The 21,453-nt window shown below is 37.4% G+C and overlaps 1 protein-coding gene across 4 annotated transcripts in view; it reads right to left on the bottom strand.

Annotated features, from left to right (window-relative positions):
- SNX14 (sorting nexin 14) overlaps positions 1–21,453 on the bottom strand; it is a 46,501-nt gene that overhangs the window by 7,646 nt on the left and 17,402 nt on the right. For 2 of the 4 annotated variants that reach the window (XM_030944363.1, XM_030944364.1), the window contains exons 8-23: positions 19,891–20,047; positions 19,541–19,616; positions 18,654–18,698; positions 18,489–18,569; positions 18,230–18,344; positions 17,692–17,847; positions 17,281–17,405; positions 16,174–16,232; positions 12,571–12,597; positions 8,762–8,894; positions 7,900–8,101; positions 6,867–6,950; positions 6,630–6,730; positions 6,234–6,345; positions 3,957–3,997; positions 3,667–3,786 (exon numbers count right to left, since the gene is read on the bottom strand). In XM_030944363.1, coding sequence (XP_030800223.1) covers positions 3,667–3,786; positions 3,957–3,997; positions 6,234–6,345; positions 6,630–6,730; positions 6,867–6,950; positions 7,900–8,101; positions 8,762–8,894; positions 12,571–12,597; positions 16,174–16,232; positions 17,281–17,405; positions 17,692–17,847; positions 18,230–18,344; positions 18,489–18,569; positions 18,654–18,698; positions 19,541–19,616; positions 19,891–20,047 — 1,634 coding nt within the window. The remainder of the gene's footprint in view (positions 1–3,666; positions 3,787–3,956; positions 3,998–6,233; positions 6,346–6,629; positions 6,731–6,866; positions 6,951–7,899; positions 8,102–8,761; positions 8,895–12,570; positions 12,598–16,173; positions 16,233–17,280; positions 17,406–17,691; positions 17,848–18,229; positions 18,345–18,488; positions 18,570–18,653; positions 18,699–19,540; positions 19,617–19,890; positions 20,048–21,453) is intronic. The other 2 variants (XM_030944365.1, XM_030944366.1) reach the window with 2 other exon arrangements.

The following is a 21,453-nucleotide window of genomic DNA, read 5'->3' as shown; positions in this document are numbered from 1 at the left end:
TCCCCTGCCAGTTTAATTATTTATAGTAAAATCTTCATGAACTAACATTTAGGTTTCTTTCCATTTATCTAATTTCTCAATTATATTCCTTTAGCCTTCTATTCTCCTATGTCATCACCTTCCTCCCTGATCCCTTTATTTCCTTGCCTTTGGTTCTTTCTGAAAAGATATTCTAATTCTTGCAAAACTCCAAGAGGTTCTTCCCTGCACAGCAAAAGGAGTCCCAAATCACCTAGGTAGCAGTCCTTGCCTCCCCTGCCCCCAAGTCTGGGAATCCTAAGAGAAGGAAAGGAAAGATCAGGATCTAAATCCTGATGCTTTCCATGTTTAATATCTAGCAATCCCTACTAACAGTTTATTTTAAATTAACTTACCCCCAAGATAGTTAATCTAGATATAAAATAGGATTTATACAAGACACTTTGTATTATGAAAAGAAAGTTCAAAAGTTTATGCCAGGGTTCTAAAAAAAATCCTAGAACTAGAAGCAAATGCAACATAATCATAGAATTGCCTAGGCTGAGGTGATTGCCACTCAGAGAGGCTTTTTTACCACTCCCAAAATAGCATTAGCTCCAAGGAACAGGAAGTAATTTGCTTATATATGGTTCACTTTCTGTACTGCAATTGTCCCCAAAATAAACAAAGCCAGAAACATGCAAATCACAGCATCACACAAGTTTCTAAACAAAATGCTTTGCACTCTTAGGAAAAATTACATTAGGACATCTGGCAAGAGTCAGGGTCTTGACCTGTACTCCTTCAGGCCCACTCTTTTGTTAAGTGCTGAGCTGCTAGTATTACCTTCACAAGGTTCACTCAAATTAAACAACACCAACTTATTACATAAATTACACAGAAGGGCAAATATGGCTAATGCACTGGTGGATGACTAGTATCCAGGAATGTAACAAACCTAAAAATAACACATAGTTATTCACACCTACTTTATGGAAGCACCCCTGGCAGGTTGCTTAAAAAACTCCATATAAACTGAAGTCTACATCCTCCATAACACTGAAACCAGAACAGCAGAAAAACCTTAGCTGTAGTATTGTAACCTAACAAGAGCCTCCTTTCTTTTTTAGATACACCTCACAACCTGACAAAGGTGATACATACTGAGGCAACTCAAAGCAGCCCATCCTGCAATGCATAGGTTCAGTGTCTGGAGGCCAAACTAAATCATTCACAGCAATCTGGTAGGTAACCTATAAAAATTCAAACACGAAGGCCAGCTTAGGGCAAAGCTTGATTTCAAGTGCTATCTCCTCTTTCACCCCAAACCAGAAGCAGCACCCTGAATGCTGACTGTACCTCCATACACAGATGATCTGTGCTGCACCTTAAACAGTAATGGTTCCTTGATCAGAGGCACACTCTGAAAGCATTTCAGAATGCAATCTACAATGCACTGCAGCAGCCATAATACCAAGTGGCATTAGACATCTACTTCCATGTTTTACACTTTCCAGTATCTTGGCTCAGAAGAAATTCAAGTGAAAAACACACAACTGGTTATCTAGCACAGAAGTTGAGATTATACTCACAATTCAGATTAGTACAGGATTTTGCTTTAGATGTTGCTGTGCATGTTAATATTTGAGACTAACACCACAAACCTCAATGCTATCATTATTTTAATCTTTAAGATTAAACAGCAATTACGATTATACCCACGAAATATTCTTAAAAGGCTTACAATGAGGAAATTCCATGAATTAGTATTAATTAATAATGGTAGCCGAGCTCTTGAAGTCAGTGAAAGACAAAAGGCCTGTATTAAGAAAAAAGACCAAAGTAATCCCTTGTACAATAGGCTACCATGCCTTATTGGGAAAAGCAAGCAAAGGAAGCATGAATGCTCACAGAAGGTGCCTCACAGAAAAAAATAAAAGTTACTCAATGGTGAGTGCATATGCAAACATACACCCATACATTCCAGCACAGGTGTGAACTGTACAAAAACAATACTATGACTATGAACAATATCTACAGCCAGAGGCATAAACCTCTCTCCTGTTCTTCCTGCTCATTTAAAAAGTACAGAGGATACCAAAAGAATAAGAAAAAAAAGGATTTTATGTAGTCTCTGAATCATATCAGTCAAAGTGTCCACGTCTTCCTCCAAGTAGCTACTCAAAAACATTTATTATACTGTTGGTGTTCCAAAAACAGCTTTTATTGCTGTTGGCAGGCCATCACAAGCCAGCAGAACAATGCCTTTATTGGCATCTTTTGCAAAGTCTGCACCAGCTGAGAAGTCCTGACCTATTATAGCAAGTCTGACAAAAGTATGTTCAGAAGATGATCAAGATCTTCAGAACCAAAACACAGCCAGAAATCCTGCTAGTGCCCCTAGGAGGGGGAAGCAGAGCTTTTGTTCACTTGGGTTTTTTTAAACCGGGCAGGTTAATAACTCTTGTTTCTAGTGGATCTGATACAGAATGAAATCCAATTGCTCCTGGTTATATTTGGGTTGATTACCCACTTTCATCGTGTATTTTTAAATAGAAGTCTTTCCACCAATATTTAGACCACACAAACATACACACACCCCAGGAACACTCAAAAGGAAGGAGCATGCAGAAGATCTGTCAGAGCATTAGGCACATTTCTGACTGGGCCTGCCCAGACAGACCTTCAGGCATTCCTTATTCAGCCTGCTGAGGAAGAGGGAGCTGCAGGTACCCACTCATGGCAGCAGTGGGGAAGGTGCATCATAATCTCAGCACAGTTCAAGGTGCTGAAACTGAAATAAACAGAGCTGTGTCAGAAAAGAAACATGAGAACATGGTGGCAATACAAGCATAAGCTGGAAATCAACCAACATTTACCAAAAACCTGAGGAACTCTCTTGCTCTGAGATAACATGCTCTTCTCCCAAATGGGCACTTGGGAAGCGCTAACCTTTCGTCTCTCTGGCTGCCTGCCAGATCCCCACACAGACTCCATGCAGGCAGCTCCCACTGTCCTGGAACAGACATTTGGCATTCAGCTCCTTCACCAGGAGTGAGGTGCCTTGCTGCTGCACAGCAGATACTGCACAGAATCACAGAATGGACTGGCCTGGAAAGGACCTCAGAGATCATCGAGTCCCAACCCTCTGCCATTGGCAGGGACACCTTCCACTAGACCAGGCTGCCCAGAGCTCCATCCAGTCTGGCACTAAATACTTCCAGGAATGAGGAATCCACAACCTCTATGAACAATCTGCTCCAGCACCTCACCGCCCTCACAGTTACACATTTTTTCCAAATATCTAATCTGAACCTACTCTCAGTTCCATTTCCCCTTGTTCTGTCACTAAATGCTCTGAAAGTCTCACTCCATCTTTCTTGTAGGCTTCCCTCAGGAACTGGTAGGCTGCACATCTGCACAAAGATGTCATGTCTCACAACAGAAGTGAAAGTGCAGAACCAAACACATCAAGTCTATGCCACACATATCTGGGGAGTAGGAAAGTGTGTCACTCCAGTCTACCTTTGGTCTGGCCTTTGGACTGAACACCCTCAGTGTGTGCATTCCTAGACAGCATTCTCCAGCTTGGCTTCATCTGAAATAATTTTGTTAATGAGCTCTAAGACAGCTCCCTAGTATGAGAGAAGATGTATGGTCAGTTTTCCCCACTTCTGTAAAATGGGAAAGGAACATGACTTACTGTACCTTCTTGTTGTTTTCAGAAGTGGGACTCAGAATGGTAAGTTCAGGCCTGCTTGGTTTAGGCTTGGGAGATTCACAGGAGTTGATAAAATTCATTATGAAAGGCTCCAAATGCTGACCTTTCTGAAAAAAGGTATGAGCAACTTGTCACTTGCATAATTATAGGAAAGTGAAAACAAAAACAATAAAAACCCAAGAATTTTCAAACAAAGTTTTGATCAGCCTGTAACTCAGTAATCTCATAAAATTAGCTAATGAAGTTAAGATATTGGCAACCCAAAAGACTCACTCACCTCTTTCATCAGCTTTCCTGGAACAGATTTTATGATTTTACCTACAATTAGAAAGAAAGAAAGAAACATTTTGTGTTATCACTGACTGATTTGAATGACATTTTGCTCTGCTAGACTACCCATTGTCTAGTAGTCATTTAAAAATACAATAATTTTAAAAAATCTGCTTGTTTTTTTTTGATTTGGCACAAAACCTTATGAAAACAGTCTTGCACATAACCAGCTTGTAACCTAGTGATTATTACTCTTCAGGAAAATATACTTAGAAATATACAGATTATTAATATGAATACTTTTTAAAACCGCACAATAAAGTACTGTAGTTGTACCTCTTAACTCTTCCAGAGTTTAATCATAAATAGCTCTAACACTGTAACAATAGTACTGCTCCAACACCAGTACAGGCAAAATTCCTTGTATTTAAGTTACTCCTAGAATCGTAAACACTTATCACAGAAGAAATCAAGATAACTCAGATTCTCCTCTTCCTGTGGAAAAATCAGCAAATCTGGAAAGATTCTGTGGTAAACCAGCCTCAAAAACTTTGGTGAGTAGAATTTTCTAAACTGGACAGGTTACAGCCATGGCCTTAAAGATCAGCTCTTATGTCCTGATAAGGCTATCAGGATATGGCACAGGAACTTCGAATGCTGAAAAATGAAAGTGTCTAGGACTAGTTTTATTTTAAGCACTACAGTTACAGTAATATTTTTCTTATCCACATGCCATTAAATTTGGAATTTACCCTGGAAAGTATGTACAATGATCAAATGATAGCAATAAAAACTCTCATCCTCACAAAAAGCCCTACCAAAATGCCAAGACTTGTTATAATGCTCTTTATAGAAGTGAAGCATGGTCTCAGACAGGAAATGCATTACAGTAACACCATAATTATAAGCTTTTATAAGGATGCACAGCTGGATCTAGAAGGGAGACCTGAAACAAAACCAAAACCTTTTGACTGAAGGTTGAGAACAGAAATCTCACTCAACTCATGAAGCAGACCAAAAGAAGGGCTGCCCCAGCAGGACCACACTGTGACCAGGAGTTGCAGAATCACAGCATAATGAGGTTGGAAGAGACCTCTAAGATCATCAAGTCCAACCTATGCCCTAACAGCTCAACTAAACTATAGCACCAAGTGCCATGTCCAGTCTTTTTTTAAACACATCCAGAGATGGTGATTCTACTGCCTTTCTGGGAAGAGCATTCCAGTACTTTATTCTTCTTTCGGTGAAAAATGTCTTCCTAATATCCAACCTACACCTTCTCTGATGTAGCCTGAGACTGTGTCCTCTTGTTCTATCAGTTGCTGCCTGGTGGAAGAGACCGACCTCCACCTGCCTACAGCCACCCTTCAGGAAGGTGTACAGAGCCGTAAGGTCACCTCTAAGCCTCCTTTTCTCCAGGCTAAACAGCCCCAGCTCCTTCAAATGTTCCTCGTGGGGCTTGTGTTCCAAGCCCCTCACCAGCCTTGTTGCCTCCTCTGGACATGCTCAAGCATCTCAAGGTCCTTCCCAAACTGAGGGGCCAGAACTGGACACAGCACTCAGAAATGCAGCAGTGCAGCTCGGACACAGCTCTCTGGGACCACAGCTACAAGTGGCACAAGACATGGAGACAGAATGGCCATGAGGTTGACCTGACCAGCTCAGGCCCACTATTCTGAGACAGCTACATTGCAGCCAAGTCACACTACAGTTGACTTTTTTGATTTATTATGAACTACTGTCATTAGACATTAGAACTTCTCAATTTCCACTTGACCTGCCTGTATCACACACAGAGATTCTATTAACTAGCTCGTGTTAGAAAATATCTTAACACCAGCTAACACTAGAAATATCAAATACTGGAGTTTTCAGAATAAAAAAATAAGAGGAGTTTGATCAATTAAAATCCAAAGGTAGTTTTGTAAGTGTTCATGCCATCTCATCTGCAAACAATGACAGACACATGCAGATTTGATCTGTGACAACACTGTAAATTTTCTTGAACTCTGCAATTTATTAAGAGAAACCTTATCTTGCTTGCTGACACAAAAATTCAAAAGCCACTTAAGCAATTTTTTCCATAACTTCAAAATGTCTTTTTTCTTCAAGGAAGAAGTATCTTCTTTGCTGAGCTATAATTTTAGGGGCTGTGAAGGAGCAGAGTTCTTATTTCGTACATCCACAAGAGTTATCTATTCATTACTACAGTCAATCACAGAATTCAATCACAGCATCCACAGCATCCCTATTTGTCAGCATAAACAAGTAGCATATTACATACCAAGATTCACATCAGGCAACATTTTATCAAGAAACTGAGTCTCTCCTCCATTAGGGGATAGGAAGTCAGCTAAAAGCTGGCTGTTACTTAGTTCTGGATGTTGCAGAAGTTTCTTTGAAACAAAAGGAACAAAGGAGGTATAAGTACTTTAAAACTAACCTTAAAAAACAATTTCTGTATAGCAAAAAGATATTCCAAGAGTATTATACTGTCACAGATATTGTCATTTGCGAGAGATTTCTATTTTCAGTCATGTGAAACTTTAACATTGCCCACTTGAATCCTTTCTGTAACTGTAAAGTTACTTGGAAAGAAACAAAAACCCCCATATATTCTTTTATTAGTTTTATACCATTAGTTTTAGAATATTCTTTGCTCCAAATGTTTGTTTGATACCTGCAGATATTCCTGAAACTCCTCTCTCTTGGATTTTAAGAATTCATAGTTCTTGGGGCCAATGATTCTCTTTGAAGGAAGCTGAGCATCAGGAAATGTACCTAGTAAAGATAGCAAGGAGTTTAAATTATTCTTGTAGTGCAATAAACACTGATTTTATTATTTTAAATTTAATATAAGTAATGAATAATAATCACAGCAGGGGTAAAACGACTTTCCAAATGACAGACAACATACCATGAAATTCTGTAAGTTTTGATTCAAGCACGTAGAATTCAAGATACCTCCTGTAGACAGACCAGTGTTCAGGTTCATGTCCAACTGGTGAAAAAAAAAAGTTAAAAATAAACCAGGTTTTATGGCACCTGGGAGACAAATTAGGAACAGCAAATATATGCTGATTATCATAAGAAAAACCCCAATGACATTAGCCTCCCTGTTGTAGTAACATAAACCTCAAGGTACTTTTAATGTTACAGTAAAATGCATAACTGGTAGACAGATACGGTACTAGGAAATTATCATTTATGGGATCACTACAATCTAAACAATGGAGTCCTGCATAACTTCAACATTTATGATGGCTGACTACATTAGATCTATTTTCCAAAACTGAACTAAATGATTTACAGAAATAGTACTTGCTGAATACAGTTATCTGCACCACCAACTTGAATGCTGATGATTCTTAATCCTATCGCTAAGGATATCACTAAATGCCTCTTAAATACTTTCTACTTATTGTGGAAGTATTAGTATCACTAAGACAAATCCCAGCAGCCTTAGGATGATGCTGTTTCCACCCTCTCCATACGGATATATTGCTATCCAGATACTGGTAAACTAACTGCACGCCACAATGGTTCCTAATAAGCAAAACATTTTCATTTCCCACGAACTAACTTTAAGGTTATATAAAAAAATTATTTGTTGTTTATTATTGCAAAGTTCAGAGTGGGTGAAAAAAAATATGACAGGTGTTTATTAATATGAATTTTAAGATAAGTATTTTTGGAAAGAGAACATTTCAAACTTTGGCATGAAGTCTAAATAGAACTGATTCATGCTGAGGAGTCAGTTCTCAACTTGCAAATACTAAATGTGATCATTTATCTCTCAAACTCATTTCCTCAGAACTTTCAAGCTATTATTTTGAAATCAGAAGAACACATACACAAAACACACTTGCAAGAGCCAACAGAATAGAGCACACTAGAATATTCTGAGTTCACTTTCAAATGACACTTTATTGATCTGCAGCAATGCGTACCTGCCCTTCTGTCATTTCTCTCTACATCAATGCAGAATACAGGAATTCTCTCCTTTCTGTCTTTTCTTTCCAAGGAGGGATCATCAAAAAAATCAACATATGGGATGCTGATTTTCCACGCAGCGAGGTTGCGGGGTGTATTTGGGGTGGTAACAGCCTCCTCAGGAGAATCGTCTTCCATAACCATAACACCTTCTTCAATCTGTAAGGATTCAAACAGAGATCTCCAGTTCTATTGTAATTGGTACAGCCTACCTCTGCTTCAAACCAATTCCCTCCTCTTCCTTTTTTCACATTTTCCATTTGTCCCCCAACTGTGGTTTAGGTAACAACATCCCATGCAGTAAATTCTACCATTGGCTCTATTCATGACTGTTTACCATGGAAGAAAAACATTAACTCAGGGAGATATCCAAGACAAAAGAGAAAGGACTATTGGCTCCTGATCTGTAGAGAGAATGCTGCATCACAGACCGACATGACAGTGATTTCTACACCATGTTATTTATGGTTTTAAGGTCTTGTGGCAGGCTGCAGATGAAGAGCCATGCACGCAGTCTCGTGCATGCCTTACTACCCAGAACTGGAGAAAAAGTCACTGCTCATAAAAATATCTGACACTGCTACTTTTGGTATTTCTCTTTTGGTATTACAAAAACAGTAAGCTCAGAAGCACAGAAACTGAGCATGTGACCCTGGCTTGTGAATGAATACAGGGAAGATAAGGCAACCTAATCAGAAGCCAGCACATGAGAACTGTGCAGTGAAAAAAGCAGAAATTCAACATTTTCAAATGAGCAAAGGAGGAAAAAAAATCAAAGCCCAACAAAGACTTCAAGTAAAATTTAATGGCTATACTCACAAAATCATCTTCTCCTTCAGTTAAGTTATAGTTAGGCAACATAGCTCCTTCCATTGCAGAACTCTTGAATACACCTTTTATTTTGTTCCCTATTTTGCTGATTCCAAATGATTCTCCTCTCTTTTGCGTGGTCCTAGGATTACAGAAGCCACAGTTCACAACACAAGGCTTATTATTGCAGCTGCTCATTAGGCCATTGCACACCATTTGCAGATAAGAGAAACAACTCTATAAACAGGTATCCAACATACTTACAATTCCACTTATTTAAAATTAATTTATGGTATATCTGTTCTCTGATCAAACAGCAAATTTTCTTGATTACACTTTTTAAGAGACACAGGATTTCTATATGCTTAGCCGTGAGTAAACTCTTAAAATACTATCCTAGTAATTGATGACACAGAATGAACAATTAGCTAGGTAAAACAACTTTGTTTTGACAGCAGAAACGGGGGTATTGCTACAGGCATGCACATCAAGTAGGTCATTAACTTTGTCCTTTTCCTTGTACTTGTATTTAAATATTTATCCTTCTACCAAGTGTAGATGCATTTTTAAACGGAATTTTACAAGCACGTATCATTCAAGATAGATCTCAGTTTTTAAGCAGTAGAGACAGATAAAAGGAACATGCAAGAAGCAAAACTAAGCATGAGAGAAAACAGATGCAACTGAGGAATCCTGCCTTGAAGAGCCAGTCTGACTGAAAGATGAAGAGTTTTTAAAGTCTCGCCACTTATGACAAAGCGTCCAAAAGCCAACAAACCAGGTACAGGACTAAAAAATATGCAAATACTTGGGCAGCAAGCACACTCCTCACTCACGGAGAGAACAGGTTTTTTATCATTCTTATGCCCTTACACAACTTCTGACACTGAAGATTATTTCTTGCATAGAAATGCTAGCAATTTTGGAAAGAAAAATGTTTCTGTTGAATATAGAATCAGCCTGAAGTTCCTTATGGTGATTCAATATATACAGTTGAAAGACAAGTTAAAAATCAATACAGTGAACTTCAGAATCAAATATTCAAAACAAATTTATAGACTGCTATTAGATGCACAACTAGTACTTTGGAGGACAAACAATCCTGTTTCTTTTTCCTTTAAAACAAGAAACTATTGACTTCTGGAAGGGATTACAAAGAGAACTGCAGCAATCAGCAGATAAAGCATTTTCATCATTCATAAAACCAGCTGCTGACACCAAGCATGCACATGCATGTTACTAACTACCTTCCTGTTTACAATCTTACACAGACTGTGTACATGACTGAAGTTGCGTAAATAACCCACTGTTTTCCCAATTTTTTTGCTTTTTCTATCTCATCTAATCATCAGCTCCAAAGCATACTGGCACCATCTATCTTAATTATCTTGTCTATGCAATGACAAGGTTGCTTGGCTGCTTGCAATCTAACTGCGTATTTGAGCAATTTGACTCCATTCTTGAACAACTTCTATTACATTACTGTGCTGAATTGAGCTGTTTCACATAGGGGACCTTGCCTGAATCTTGTTCAAGTGCTTCAACACTGGGCTAGAAAACACAAACCTCCATCATACAAAACTAGCTTTTCTGGAAAGCTGGTATTTCAGACCTCTGGCTTAACCTTGAAGGGAGTTTTCATCATTCCTCTGAAAACTAGTGCAGTTCTCATGAGTTTGAGCAAAAAACATTGATTGGCACAAGGTCAGCGATTTGAGAGGAAAACTCCAGTCTCAAAGCAGTTCTTCCCCACACTGAGCATGCTGCAGGTGAAAGCAGCATTCCCCTGTGCCCTGTAGAGCTGTATGCAGCCAAAACTCAACCCGGCAGCCAGGAACCAACCCTTCCAGCCCCAACACAGAGCCTAAGGACTACACCATGCGAATAAAAAGCAATCACTGAACTGGACAAGTATCAAGTAACAAACTAGGATGGGAATCTCCTCACAGGAAGTGACAAATTCAGAACAAACACCAGTGAATGAGAGGGTACACAGACACTCTCCATTATATATGGAGAGAACACAGGACTGGTTTGGCAAAAATCCTTGATCACAAATCACATTAGATGAGCATGGAAAAGAAATGTGTGGATGTTAGCAAAGATGGATGGACCAACAACAGGATGACTTGACACTTCAAAGAAATGGAGCAATAAAAAAAATATACACAAAAGGTATCATGATGAAAATCTAATAGATTCACTGGCTAAGCAGAAATAGAAGGAAGACCTTGAGACTAGGTAGAAGGAAAGATGGGACTAGGATAGGGGCAGGTTCAAGACAAGAAGGACCAAAGATGACAGGAGGTAGCCAGTTTAGAACAGAGACAAGATTTTTTTTAAGACCTGTCAACAAATATATATACATCCAAAAACTGACAGAAAAATAATTCACTCCCTCTAGTGCTAATCCATATAATAGCATTATTAGACCATCATTCTATAGCTGCTTTCTCAGGAGGGTCCTCTGTGCAGAGTCTACAGGCTCCAACATTCCTGAAGAATGATGTGACAGCAAGAGCTTGGAACACTTATTTTTTTTTAAGACATTCCAGCAGTAACACATACCTAACATTAAAAAAAATTACAATTCTTGTTTATTCTATAACAGGGAATTGCAGACTGAAGAAGTCCACCGTGCACTGTGGCATTCTTCAGTCCTGGATGGTTGCAAAATCATTTTCCCACAGGATGCCTGCCTCATTCAGTGCACTGAACAGACCCTGGCAGGTGATGAGCCAGGGCTGTGCAGCTGAAGAATGATGCTGTGAGCCTCTCTGGGTCAAGAAGGACCAGACCAGTTGTATATATCAGACAAGGCAGATATTAACATGCATGTGAAGTCATATTACCATTTCCTTTGGCTGACTAAACTCTCTTCACACACAGTCAGGAGAAATGCTGCACTTGAAAATCAATGAGCTGCATTTATAACTCAAGAACTCCTTATTGTTCAACAATCAAGCAAGTTATAGCGCAACACACTGAACTGGCACATAAAATATAAAAGCATCTAATTACCTTGATTCTTAACTTGAAACATTAAGCTGAAAAATTTCCCCTCAAGACTAATATGAGCAAACTGTGTCATACTTATCCTCTGTTAAATTCTAAGGAAAAGTCCATGAGGAAGAGATTGTTTTCTGAGTTTGGATACCATGTATTTAAAGAGGCATGAATAATGAGAAAACAAACCACTGGACAGCTACTAAGGCATTAATGAGTGGTCACATACTACCTACAGCAAATTATAAAAAATAGCATATGTTCTCATCAAACCTGTAACAGTCACAAAAGAAGCTGCAGAGAAAACTAATTTGGGCAACTGTTGGGTTTGAGTGCTTAAAAATCATAAAATGGTTATATTTGCAAGTGATGTTAGACAATGATCACTCCAGATCACACAACTTGCAAGATAAAACAAGCGCCTAAGTGGATAACAATATGACATGGAGTCAAGGAAATTTTGGAGCAGCTACCAGTCACAAGTAAAAAAAATATTTCAAGCTCTGGAAATATATTTCAAAACAAATGACAACAGATAGACTGTTAAAAGCAAAGTGTTAATGCACAGCAAACAATATTAATGTAATGCAAACATGTGAAATTAGTAATTAAGCAATTTCTAAACACTTGTCAAAAGGACATGGGGAGTAAAGCTTTTTGTGAGGAGAAATGCACCTCAGACCAGAGAAGACATTCATGTCTTTCACAAATAAAATGAACAGTTAATTACTGTTACAAAGGCTGTATGATGAAGTCATGAGAGATGCAGCATAACTAACACACAACATCTATTGAGTGTTAGACAGACTTACCGTAAGTCATCCAAACTCAGGCTACTTCTGCAACAACAGGCAAATAAATTACCTCAGAGCCCAGCAGGAAATCAAAATAAAACTAAACCAAAACAACAAAAGAACCAAAACCAAACCAAATCTGACTGACCTATCCCAACAAAATTGAATAGGCTTTGACCATCACCAGGGGTTAAGAAAAGAGGTAGTACAATTAGGAGTTCCTGACCTAGAATCCCAAGAAAGTGAAATGTGAACAGTATCTACTCATCTCATCATCTACTCATCTCATCATCACAAGCCTGGCCTTTCGGATTTAAAACATCAGTTATTGAAGCTTTCAGGAGATTCAGCACAAGCAACCACAAATTAATGGAGAACAACTTTCATTCCTAGAGTTATCTGTAGTGCCAAACAGCAGCTAACTTTTCCCTGTTACCTATGTTCAGAAGTCATGTAGGAATCAAGTTAATTTGGCCAATACAATGAAAAGGCTGCATACACTTCGTGTAATAACACGTGCTCTCTCCTTCTCTGTATTAGTATAGTATATACATATATAATACAGTATAATATATGTATTAGGTATAGTAAGAGGCACTATTAAAAGTTAAAATTTTTAATATTTGTATTTCATGGGTTTTAAGAACTGTAACGCATTTTTGACATTCTACACAACCTGGTACATAGAACCAATGCCTCAGACATCAACGCAGTAATTCCAATCAAGATGTTTAAATGAATTTACTATAAACACTGTCACCACACACAGGATTTTAATTTACTGGAGCTACTGAATTCTGGACAAACTAACATGAGATAAAAACATTAAAATTTTAGATTTTGTTTTACAGAAGGATCTGATTGTAAGACATCTTACACTGCCTTTGGCTGTGTAAACTGTGAAACTGGAAATACAACCTAGCAGATTAGAAATGATGATGACTATTACATTGTATAGAACTTTTCACAGACTTAATTCCATGGGTTGTTCTCCTAACCACTCCCTGAAATTGTTAGTATCTTTTCTACATGGTCCTTTAACTAAAAAAAATTATTTCATTTCACTGCTATTTAATATGAGAGACCAGGGTGTGTCTATTTCTATTAGTGGTTCTCATATGTAGAAAATTAAGACAGATATACAGAAATCCAGAAATCCGGGAATTCATACTACATAACAGCTTTTCTTTCTTTGTTAAGACTTTCAACACAGACTACATTTAAGTAATGTAGTAATGTGTTATAAATACATAAATGTGAGAGAGGGAGAGGGAATTCTTGTTGTCTCTTCCACGCTACCCAAATTAAGCTGACAGAACTAGAACTCGAAACATTAGTTATCATAGGCCACACACATTAAACATTAGGTAAAAAACATCAGTTACAGAGTTAAAACTCATGACAACCACAGTTAGTTATCAAGTTGTCAGAATACCCTCAATGTGACTTCTTTACACTCCAGAAACCCTTGGCACTGCTCATCTATTGCCTTTGCAGTTTTCATAGCACATTATTTGTCCTGTCTGCAAAAAGCTGATTGTTCTGTACAGTTCAAAGAAGTGATTCAAACCAAAAATTACACAGATGTCACTTCTTCCTACCTTTCCACCTATATTTTCTAGAAACTCTAATTTTCTTGTCTTGCAATAAGGGAAATGTTTCAACACATTACCCTCATGCACATTCCACTGGGATTTCATACCTACTACTTGATCTGACTGTTTAATCAGCAGTACCTAAGCAATACACACACAGTACCCATAGCAAAGCACATCAAAAATATGGGAAACAAAACTCATCTCTTTGCATGTAATTACTTTCAAGTGGAACTAATGCTAGAATAAGAAAGTTAAGGCAGGACAAAATAAATGGAATAACATCTGGAAAAATTCTGTGAGAAACCTTGATTTTTCCGCACCCTCTGGGAAGTGACTGTACACAAGTCCGCAGAGGGAAATTCCAAAGCAATAGGCAAACTACTTGCAAGATAGGACCTCTGTTTCATGGAAATAATCACTGAGGCACCACTTCTGGAACACACAGTATCTTGTATTGTAAATCAGCATATATACTGAGAGCATTCAAATTGTTCTAAAATGTAAACTAGATACATTTTCAGTAAAGCTATGGATGCTGTTTGAGAATATGCTGCAACAGCTGCCAAAATTTGTTTATTTTGTAGCCAGAGATGCATTTCAAAAACTCCAGGCAGCAATGGCCTGTAACTTCCCCTTTCTGTTTTTAAAAGCCAAGCACCAAAGAGGTGACCTACACATTTTCATATTTTAACTAGATTTAAGAGAAGTATGACAAAATACTTCTAATCCCTGACACAAATAATTTGGGGGAAGGAACCAGAAGGCATATTTAAAGGTCTAGGTGAAACCCCAGAGCCATCCTCAACAGAAGCTGAAGTGTCTTTAAGGTCACCCTACAAGGAGTACTATGTAGGAAAGGAATGCAGTTTGGGCTAGCTGCCTTCATCCCATGCCTCTTTGTTAAGACACAGAAGTTTGCCAGCACCACTATGACACAGCACTACACCAAAACTCCAGTCCTGGACCTACAAAAACTATAAAGACTACATAAAAGATGTCACCCATGGAGGCATAATAAAAACAACAATCATCCCATTTTTGAAGAACAGGGAAGAAAGGTATGTGTTGGTAATACAAATCTCACAGTGGGTTGTGAATCAGGCGTTTACTGTCAGGTGTAATCTAATGATAGCAGAAAACATTAAGTGTTACTTACTCCTCTAGAAGAGGACAAGCATTAGCATTTTCCAGAGTACCATGGATCTTACTTCATATCAAGAAAGAAAGCCTATCCAAATTAAAGATTGTCTCACTGATGTTTTCCCTTCTTTTGGCCAGGCCACAAGAGAAATTCAGTCGGGCTAGTCCACGACTGTCAGAGCCATCCAACATAAAGTGAAACACAAGAAATTCTGAGACCTCAAGGTTTATCAACCTAGCCCAAGCCACAGTGGAAGATCACCCATCCCCAACACAGGAGAGGAGGCTCTTCTTCTCCACAGGCTATAAGGAACCTGAAGGGGGTCTGGACTATAAGAACATGGCCCAAGCCCAGAAATAAGGCTTCTGATGCTGCATTTCTGCAATGGAGCTGGGGGACACAAACACATTTGATCTAGGAGAAGTGGCAAACACTCCTTGTCACAGTAAGAGGAGATTCCCATCAAATAACCAGGCTGGTTTGGCATGGGTACACTGTACCTATCCCTACAACATGTGAAATCCAAGAAGATACAGCTTGGCACCACTAAAATGCTGTTACATATACACAGTCAATTACACTACCACTTGATTTTCACATAATCTCATTCTCACTGCTTATTTTTTTCCCTTCCCTCTTCTCAAATGTTGAGGTCTAAATCACATTCTGAATTCCTGAATGCAAAATACTTCAAGAGAAGAGACATCTTGTATAATACTGCTTGCATCTTTAGTATGTAATTTGTTCACTTAAAAACAAAAAAGTAGAGCTAAAAATTTAGTTAAATTAAAATCAGGCAATAACAAAATTCTTACAGTTTAAAATTTTGATGTTTTAAATTAAAAATCAAAGAAAACCATTTAAAAGTTCTACCATACCTACCTGTTAAACTTTGAATTGCGGGTTGGTGACTCGGCTCCTCTTAAAAGGTGTCTGAAGTACTGTAGCAGACAAATAAGGTATCAAAAGAAACACTGGATTAACTGAGGTAAAGGCTACTGTGCAACAATATTGCAAAATTCACGAAATGAGAACTGACGGAAAATCCAAACTGACCATAATCTAGCAGTTAGAATTTTAATCTGGAAAAGGACAGACTATACAATAATCAATACATGAAACTACGACTACTTACTTAACCTTACATAATCATGAGATTAAAACCACAAAGCAGAAATAAAAATTAAATTAAGCACCAAAATCCATGTCTCCTCCTTGTTAAAAAATCAAGCCTTTGAAGCATTACATCTGTCATCTGAGAGATGACCATCAAAACCATTTTTGAGAAATGTTCTTTTTATTAATGCCAAGTAAGGCAAGTACCCTATACAAATCAATATATTCTGCATCAAATAAATGCAAGAAGCTTAATACACCACCTGAATTACACACGTAAACTTCTGAAAGGAACATGAATTCAGACTCACCCCTGTGATTAAAGTGTGTCCTACTAGAAGGCCTTAGGCAGATAAAGTCAACCCAGTGCAGGGAATTCTTAAGGTGGCATTTAGAACCCAATCTCACAACAATCCTTGTAAATGGCATTGAGTGATCTTGACAACAAACACCAGGCTTTTAGCTGCAGGAATGCATTATGCTGAAAAAACCTAAATACAACTTTTGTATCTTTAAATATCGTAATATTCTTAAAAGTAAATAAAGAGATTGAGTTCTACATCTATCAGGCAGATGATTTTTGCACTAAATTTGCAATCATAAAGACAAGGTGGAGAGGATTTTGGAATAGCCGTGATATACACAAATTGTTACATCAAAAACATGAAGTTTTCCTTTTTTTCTGTTAATGATGTGTTGGACTGGAATGAATTTTATTTTTCTACTGAGAATGGTACAGCTCTAGAATGTGAACTGAAGTGGAAAATGAAGCCATATTTTTCAGTTCCACATACACATGGCTGCTGTAAATAGCATATCCTAAAAAAATACAATCTCACTTTTAAGACTACTTTTCCAATCTTTCATGCTTACCTCATCACTGTGACAGAACATGGGAGTAAAAACATTCTCGAGCAGAGACAGGACGTGCTCATAAGCTTCAAACAGACACCGCATAGTTTGAAGTTTCACAACATCCTTATATGGACCTTCAGCAACTATTAAAAAAAATTTAAGTATGAATAGAGAGAGATATACATAAGGCATATAAAGTTTATGTTTTCTCCTGGTCAGAGTTTGTGGTTATTTTGCAAGCTACTCCAAGTGTTATAAATAAAAATATAAACAAATTGACAAAACAAGGATTAAGCACAATATAGCACAGCAATAATTTTTAAAACTGGCAAAAAAAGTTTCATGATATTCAGCAAAATTTCTTTTCACTTTATTACAGAACATTGTTTAAATTTCAATGTACATTATTCTTTTCGAATTCCAACTTACTTTTTTGAATCTCTTCCACAATGAAAGGGTCAAATCTAATCTTGTCAATGCTTTCATCCAAACAGTAGGTTTTATAAATTTTCTGTACTTCGTCATGAAGAGACATCTTTTCGGTATCTGATAGTTCTGGTCTCAAAATTCGGTCATTGAATTCTTCTGAGAAAAAAAGTATTTCTTGATCAACTTGGCAAACAACATCTTGAAGCATCCTATAACATCATCTAATTTTCCAGTAGGTAAGTAATTTGCAAAACTTCAAAATTAAAGGAACATAAGACATCTCAAAATCTGAGGTAATAAGGCAGCTGCCTTCTTATTAAATATAATTCAGATCTGTTCATAAAGTTATTACTAAAAATATATTGCAATTAGAAGAAATTATTCTTTATCACAGAAAGGATAAATTCATGAGTTTGTTCCTGGCATATGAATGATTTTTTCTTCCTAAATTACCCAGATGCAAATTGCAGTGTTCCATTAGAATGATTGAATGATTTCCATATCATCAAGTAACATCAGCACACGTCTGTAATCTTACCCACAGCCAGGCAGAACTGCAGCACATGGACAGCCCCTTCCTGTTTCAGGAAGTTCATAAACCGAAATAAAAGGTCCTGCTGATCTCTGATCTCCTTTAGCTCCAGTTTCAGTACCTGAGTAGGTTAAAAATGCAATCAGCCAACTTTCAAACTTGCAGTCAGCACATAAATAACACAAAGAGCTGCAGAACAAAATCAACAGGTAAAGTAAAACACTTATTCAAAACAGGAAAGGAAATAAATGCTGCCTTTGCTTACAGATGTTTTCTTATTTCTTGGCTCGGCAAATTTCTGAAGGAATGGAACCAATGAAGAAGTAGGCTCAGTTGCTATCTCAGGCTGCAGAAAAAAATGACAACTGGCTAAGAAAGCTGCTTTCATGGGTGATCAAAATGCAACTGTTTTAACTTTGTCAGTACTCACTGGACTATCATCAATGAAGATCAGCAGTAAATGGTTGACAGTATCCTGCAAGAAACACAACACAATAAATAAGATTATTATTAAACAAACTCAACAAAATAGATTAAAATAATTTCAATGCTATGTTTTACCCAAGTTTAAATGTGAGTATATTAATACTTTCAAAAAAGCAAAGCCTGGCAATACACGTTTGAGAACCGACCCTCAATGGTCTCAAGTTTTCACAAGTCAGGGAATTTCTGAAAAGACCTGCACAGAAATATTCTTTACCCAGTGGAAGAAAGGCCTCCAAAGTGTTTTTACTCTAAGTGCAGATGTAACAAACTAGTAATACTTCCACCCTACAGTACTTTCTATTTGCAGCCAGCTGATGCCTGCATAAACCCTGCTATTCTGCCTATTAAAACACATGTATGTATGAAAAGAAGGATGGCAGTGTTGCAGCTTCAGAAATAAATGCCCCCTGATTTGCAGAATTGAGGGAAAAAAATTGATTTCAATACAGTTGCAAAAAAAGCTGGTTACTAAGACTGCTATAAAGATCCACAGAGCTAGAGTCCAAGTAATTGAGCCCTTTTTAAATGTAGCAATAGTAACTTGTAGATGTTTACATTTAGCACAGCATCTTCCCATTTGACAGCAGCTGTAATCCTTCACTGAAAAATACATTCTTAAGGGACCACACCAATACTGTTATTTCAGTCAGTTCAGTGAGTTAATTCATATGAACAAAAAAAAAAATTGGCCACAATATTTCTTTTTCTTTTATCTAGTCAAAATGCACAGCAAGTAAATCATTGCACATAATTTGCTTTACCACAACATACTTAGTAGGTAAACAGTAATTTTGAATAAATTAAGATTATTCTTGTGCTCCAAAGTCTTACAGGGTCAGCTAGGAAATCCATTGAGGGAAGGAAAACTGAACCAGGGAGAATCTCTCTAATCAGAAGGGCCAGGGATCTGAAAAGAAAATAGAAGAAAGAAAATAAAAATCCAAAGCAATATTAGATTACATAAATTTCTAAGAAGTTTCCAATTCTGTCATAAACTACTGGGAAATATTTTAGGATTTAATAATACCATAAGCAAGCTATTTTAAAGACAAATCAAAAAAAAAATCATAAAAAAGGGGTAAGAAGGAAGATGACTGTGAAGTTCATTCTTTCACTTTCCAAAATGATTGTACTACATAATATGGAAACACTTTAAACACAATTCTAAGTAAAATATATACCTGCACTCTGTTGACTTTGGGGGCAAAATATAAGGAAAAAGAAGTTCAGTAAGTTTTCTCAAGTAGTGAAGTTCATCTCTTCGGCTTCTCAAAGCAACATGCAGTTCTGGTCCATATTCTTCTAAAGCAGCTTGCTGCAAAAATTCTGCATTTTTTACTGAAAGTAAAAAACAGCATTACAGAGCTGCTTCAGCTTTTTCTTACTGGTAAACAAAAGGCAATTGGTTGTTTGAGCTAGAAGTTAGTATTTGTAGTACACACACAACTGCCAAAGGGATAAAATGTTGACATTTTATAAAAGAACCTTGGCTGAGACTTTGAAGCCATGCTATGTAAAAATAAAATCTCACACAGAAATAAGAATTCCTTCCCCAAACAATTGCAGTTTGCATAGTATCCAGAATGCTTTCTCATTTATCATTATATATAAATATATATAAAATAATATAAACTTTTATTTATACATTCAGTTTATATATATATATAAACTAAATATAAAAACTCAGCATCTGGATTCTCAAAAAAACTGCATCGTGCAAAGTCTGCCTCTAACTGCCTTTTTCTGACCTTCTTCATGATCTCCATTTTTTTGGCCTATGACACAATTTGAAATCAACGTAAACTTTTACTCAATCCTGTAGTATCTGTTTCCTCCTTAGAACACTTAAAAACAAACGTGAAGGAACATACATTTTAAACACAGGGTGAATCAAGCCAAAACCTGCAGGAGGATCTGCTAGAGTACTGCCTCTTAAATTACAGTGGAATTGAAAGAATACCTCTTTATCAGATTAAAAACTATAGATATTAATTAGAAGCAACAACATTACATTTCTTCAGATCACTTCAAAGGTAAGAACTGAGCTGCTATAAATCACACCTAGCTGAACTAGCAATGTGGGAGAGCCTCATGCCAACATCACCACCAGGCATAGTGAAGTATGTAATATATTCCTCAGCTACCCTCAAAGTTAAAGCTTATTCCCAGCATATGAGAGAAGCCTGCTGGCTTGGCCTTCACAGCCAAAACCCATGAGCGGTATCAGCTGACAGAGGGGATGTAGGAATATACATCACCTGGTAAATCTGCCTAGCTGGTGTCACTAAAAGCAGAGAGAAGGAATGCACCCTCTAGCGAGGGCAGGTAATGAATTGCGGAGGTGTCTGTGCAAATAGGAATTACTAAGAGAGGTAAGGGTAACAAGAGCAGGAGAAAAGGAAATACCTCCTAAAAGCAACCCACTTGAAAAGGATTTAGAAAATAAGGAGAAAAGGCTAGGCTCAACTAGCAACCAAAGCAGGGTCTGAAAGCTGCCTCTGAACCATGTACTGTGGTGGCTGCTTTAGCAATGTTTACTAGAAAGTGCTACTAATCGCTACTTCACATATCAACCCTTAGGAAACAAGTCTTTTTTTTTAGAACACTGAGAAAAAATGGCTATATTTACAATGTTGTACATTTAAAATACAGTTCTTCACCGCTAAAGAAAAGTGTTTCCAACTCCTTGGTAGAAATCAAAGGAAACAGGAAATTTGGCATAAACAGCACTGCAAGATTATCTA

The sequence above is a fragment of the Camarhynchus parvulus genome, chromosome 3 (genome assembly GCF_901933205.1).
Source record: "Camarhynchus parvulus chromosome 3, STF_HiC, whole genome shotgun sequence".
NCBI lineage: Eukaryota > Metazoa > Chordata > Aves > Passeriformes > Thraupidae > Camarhynchus > Camarhynchus parvulus.
This window is presented reverse-complemented; position numbering and strand designations above follow the sequence as displayed.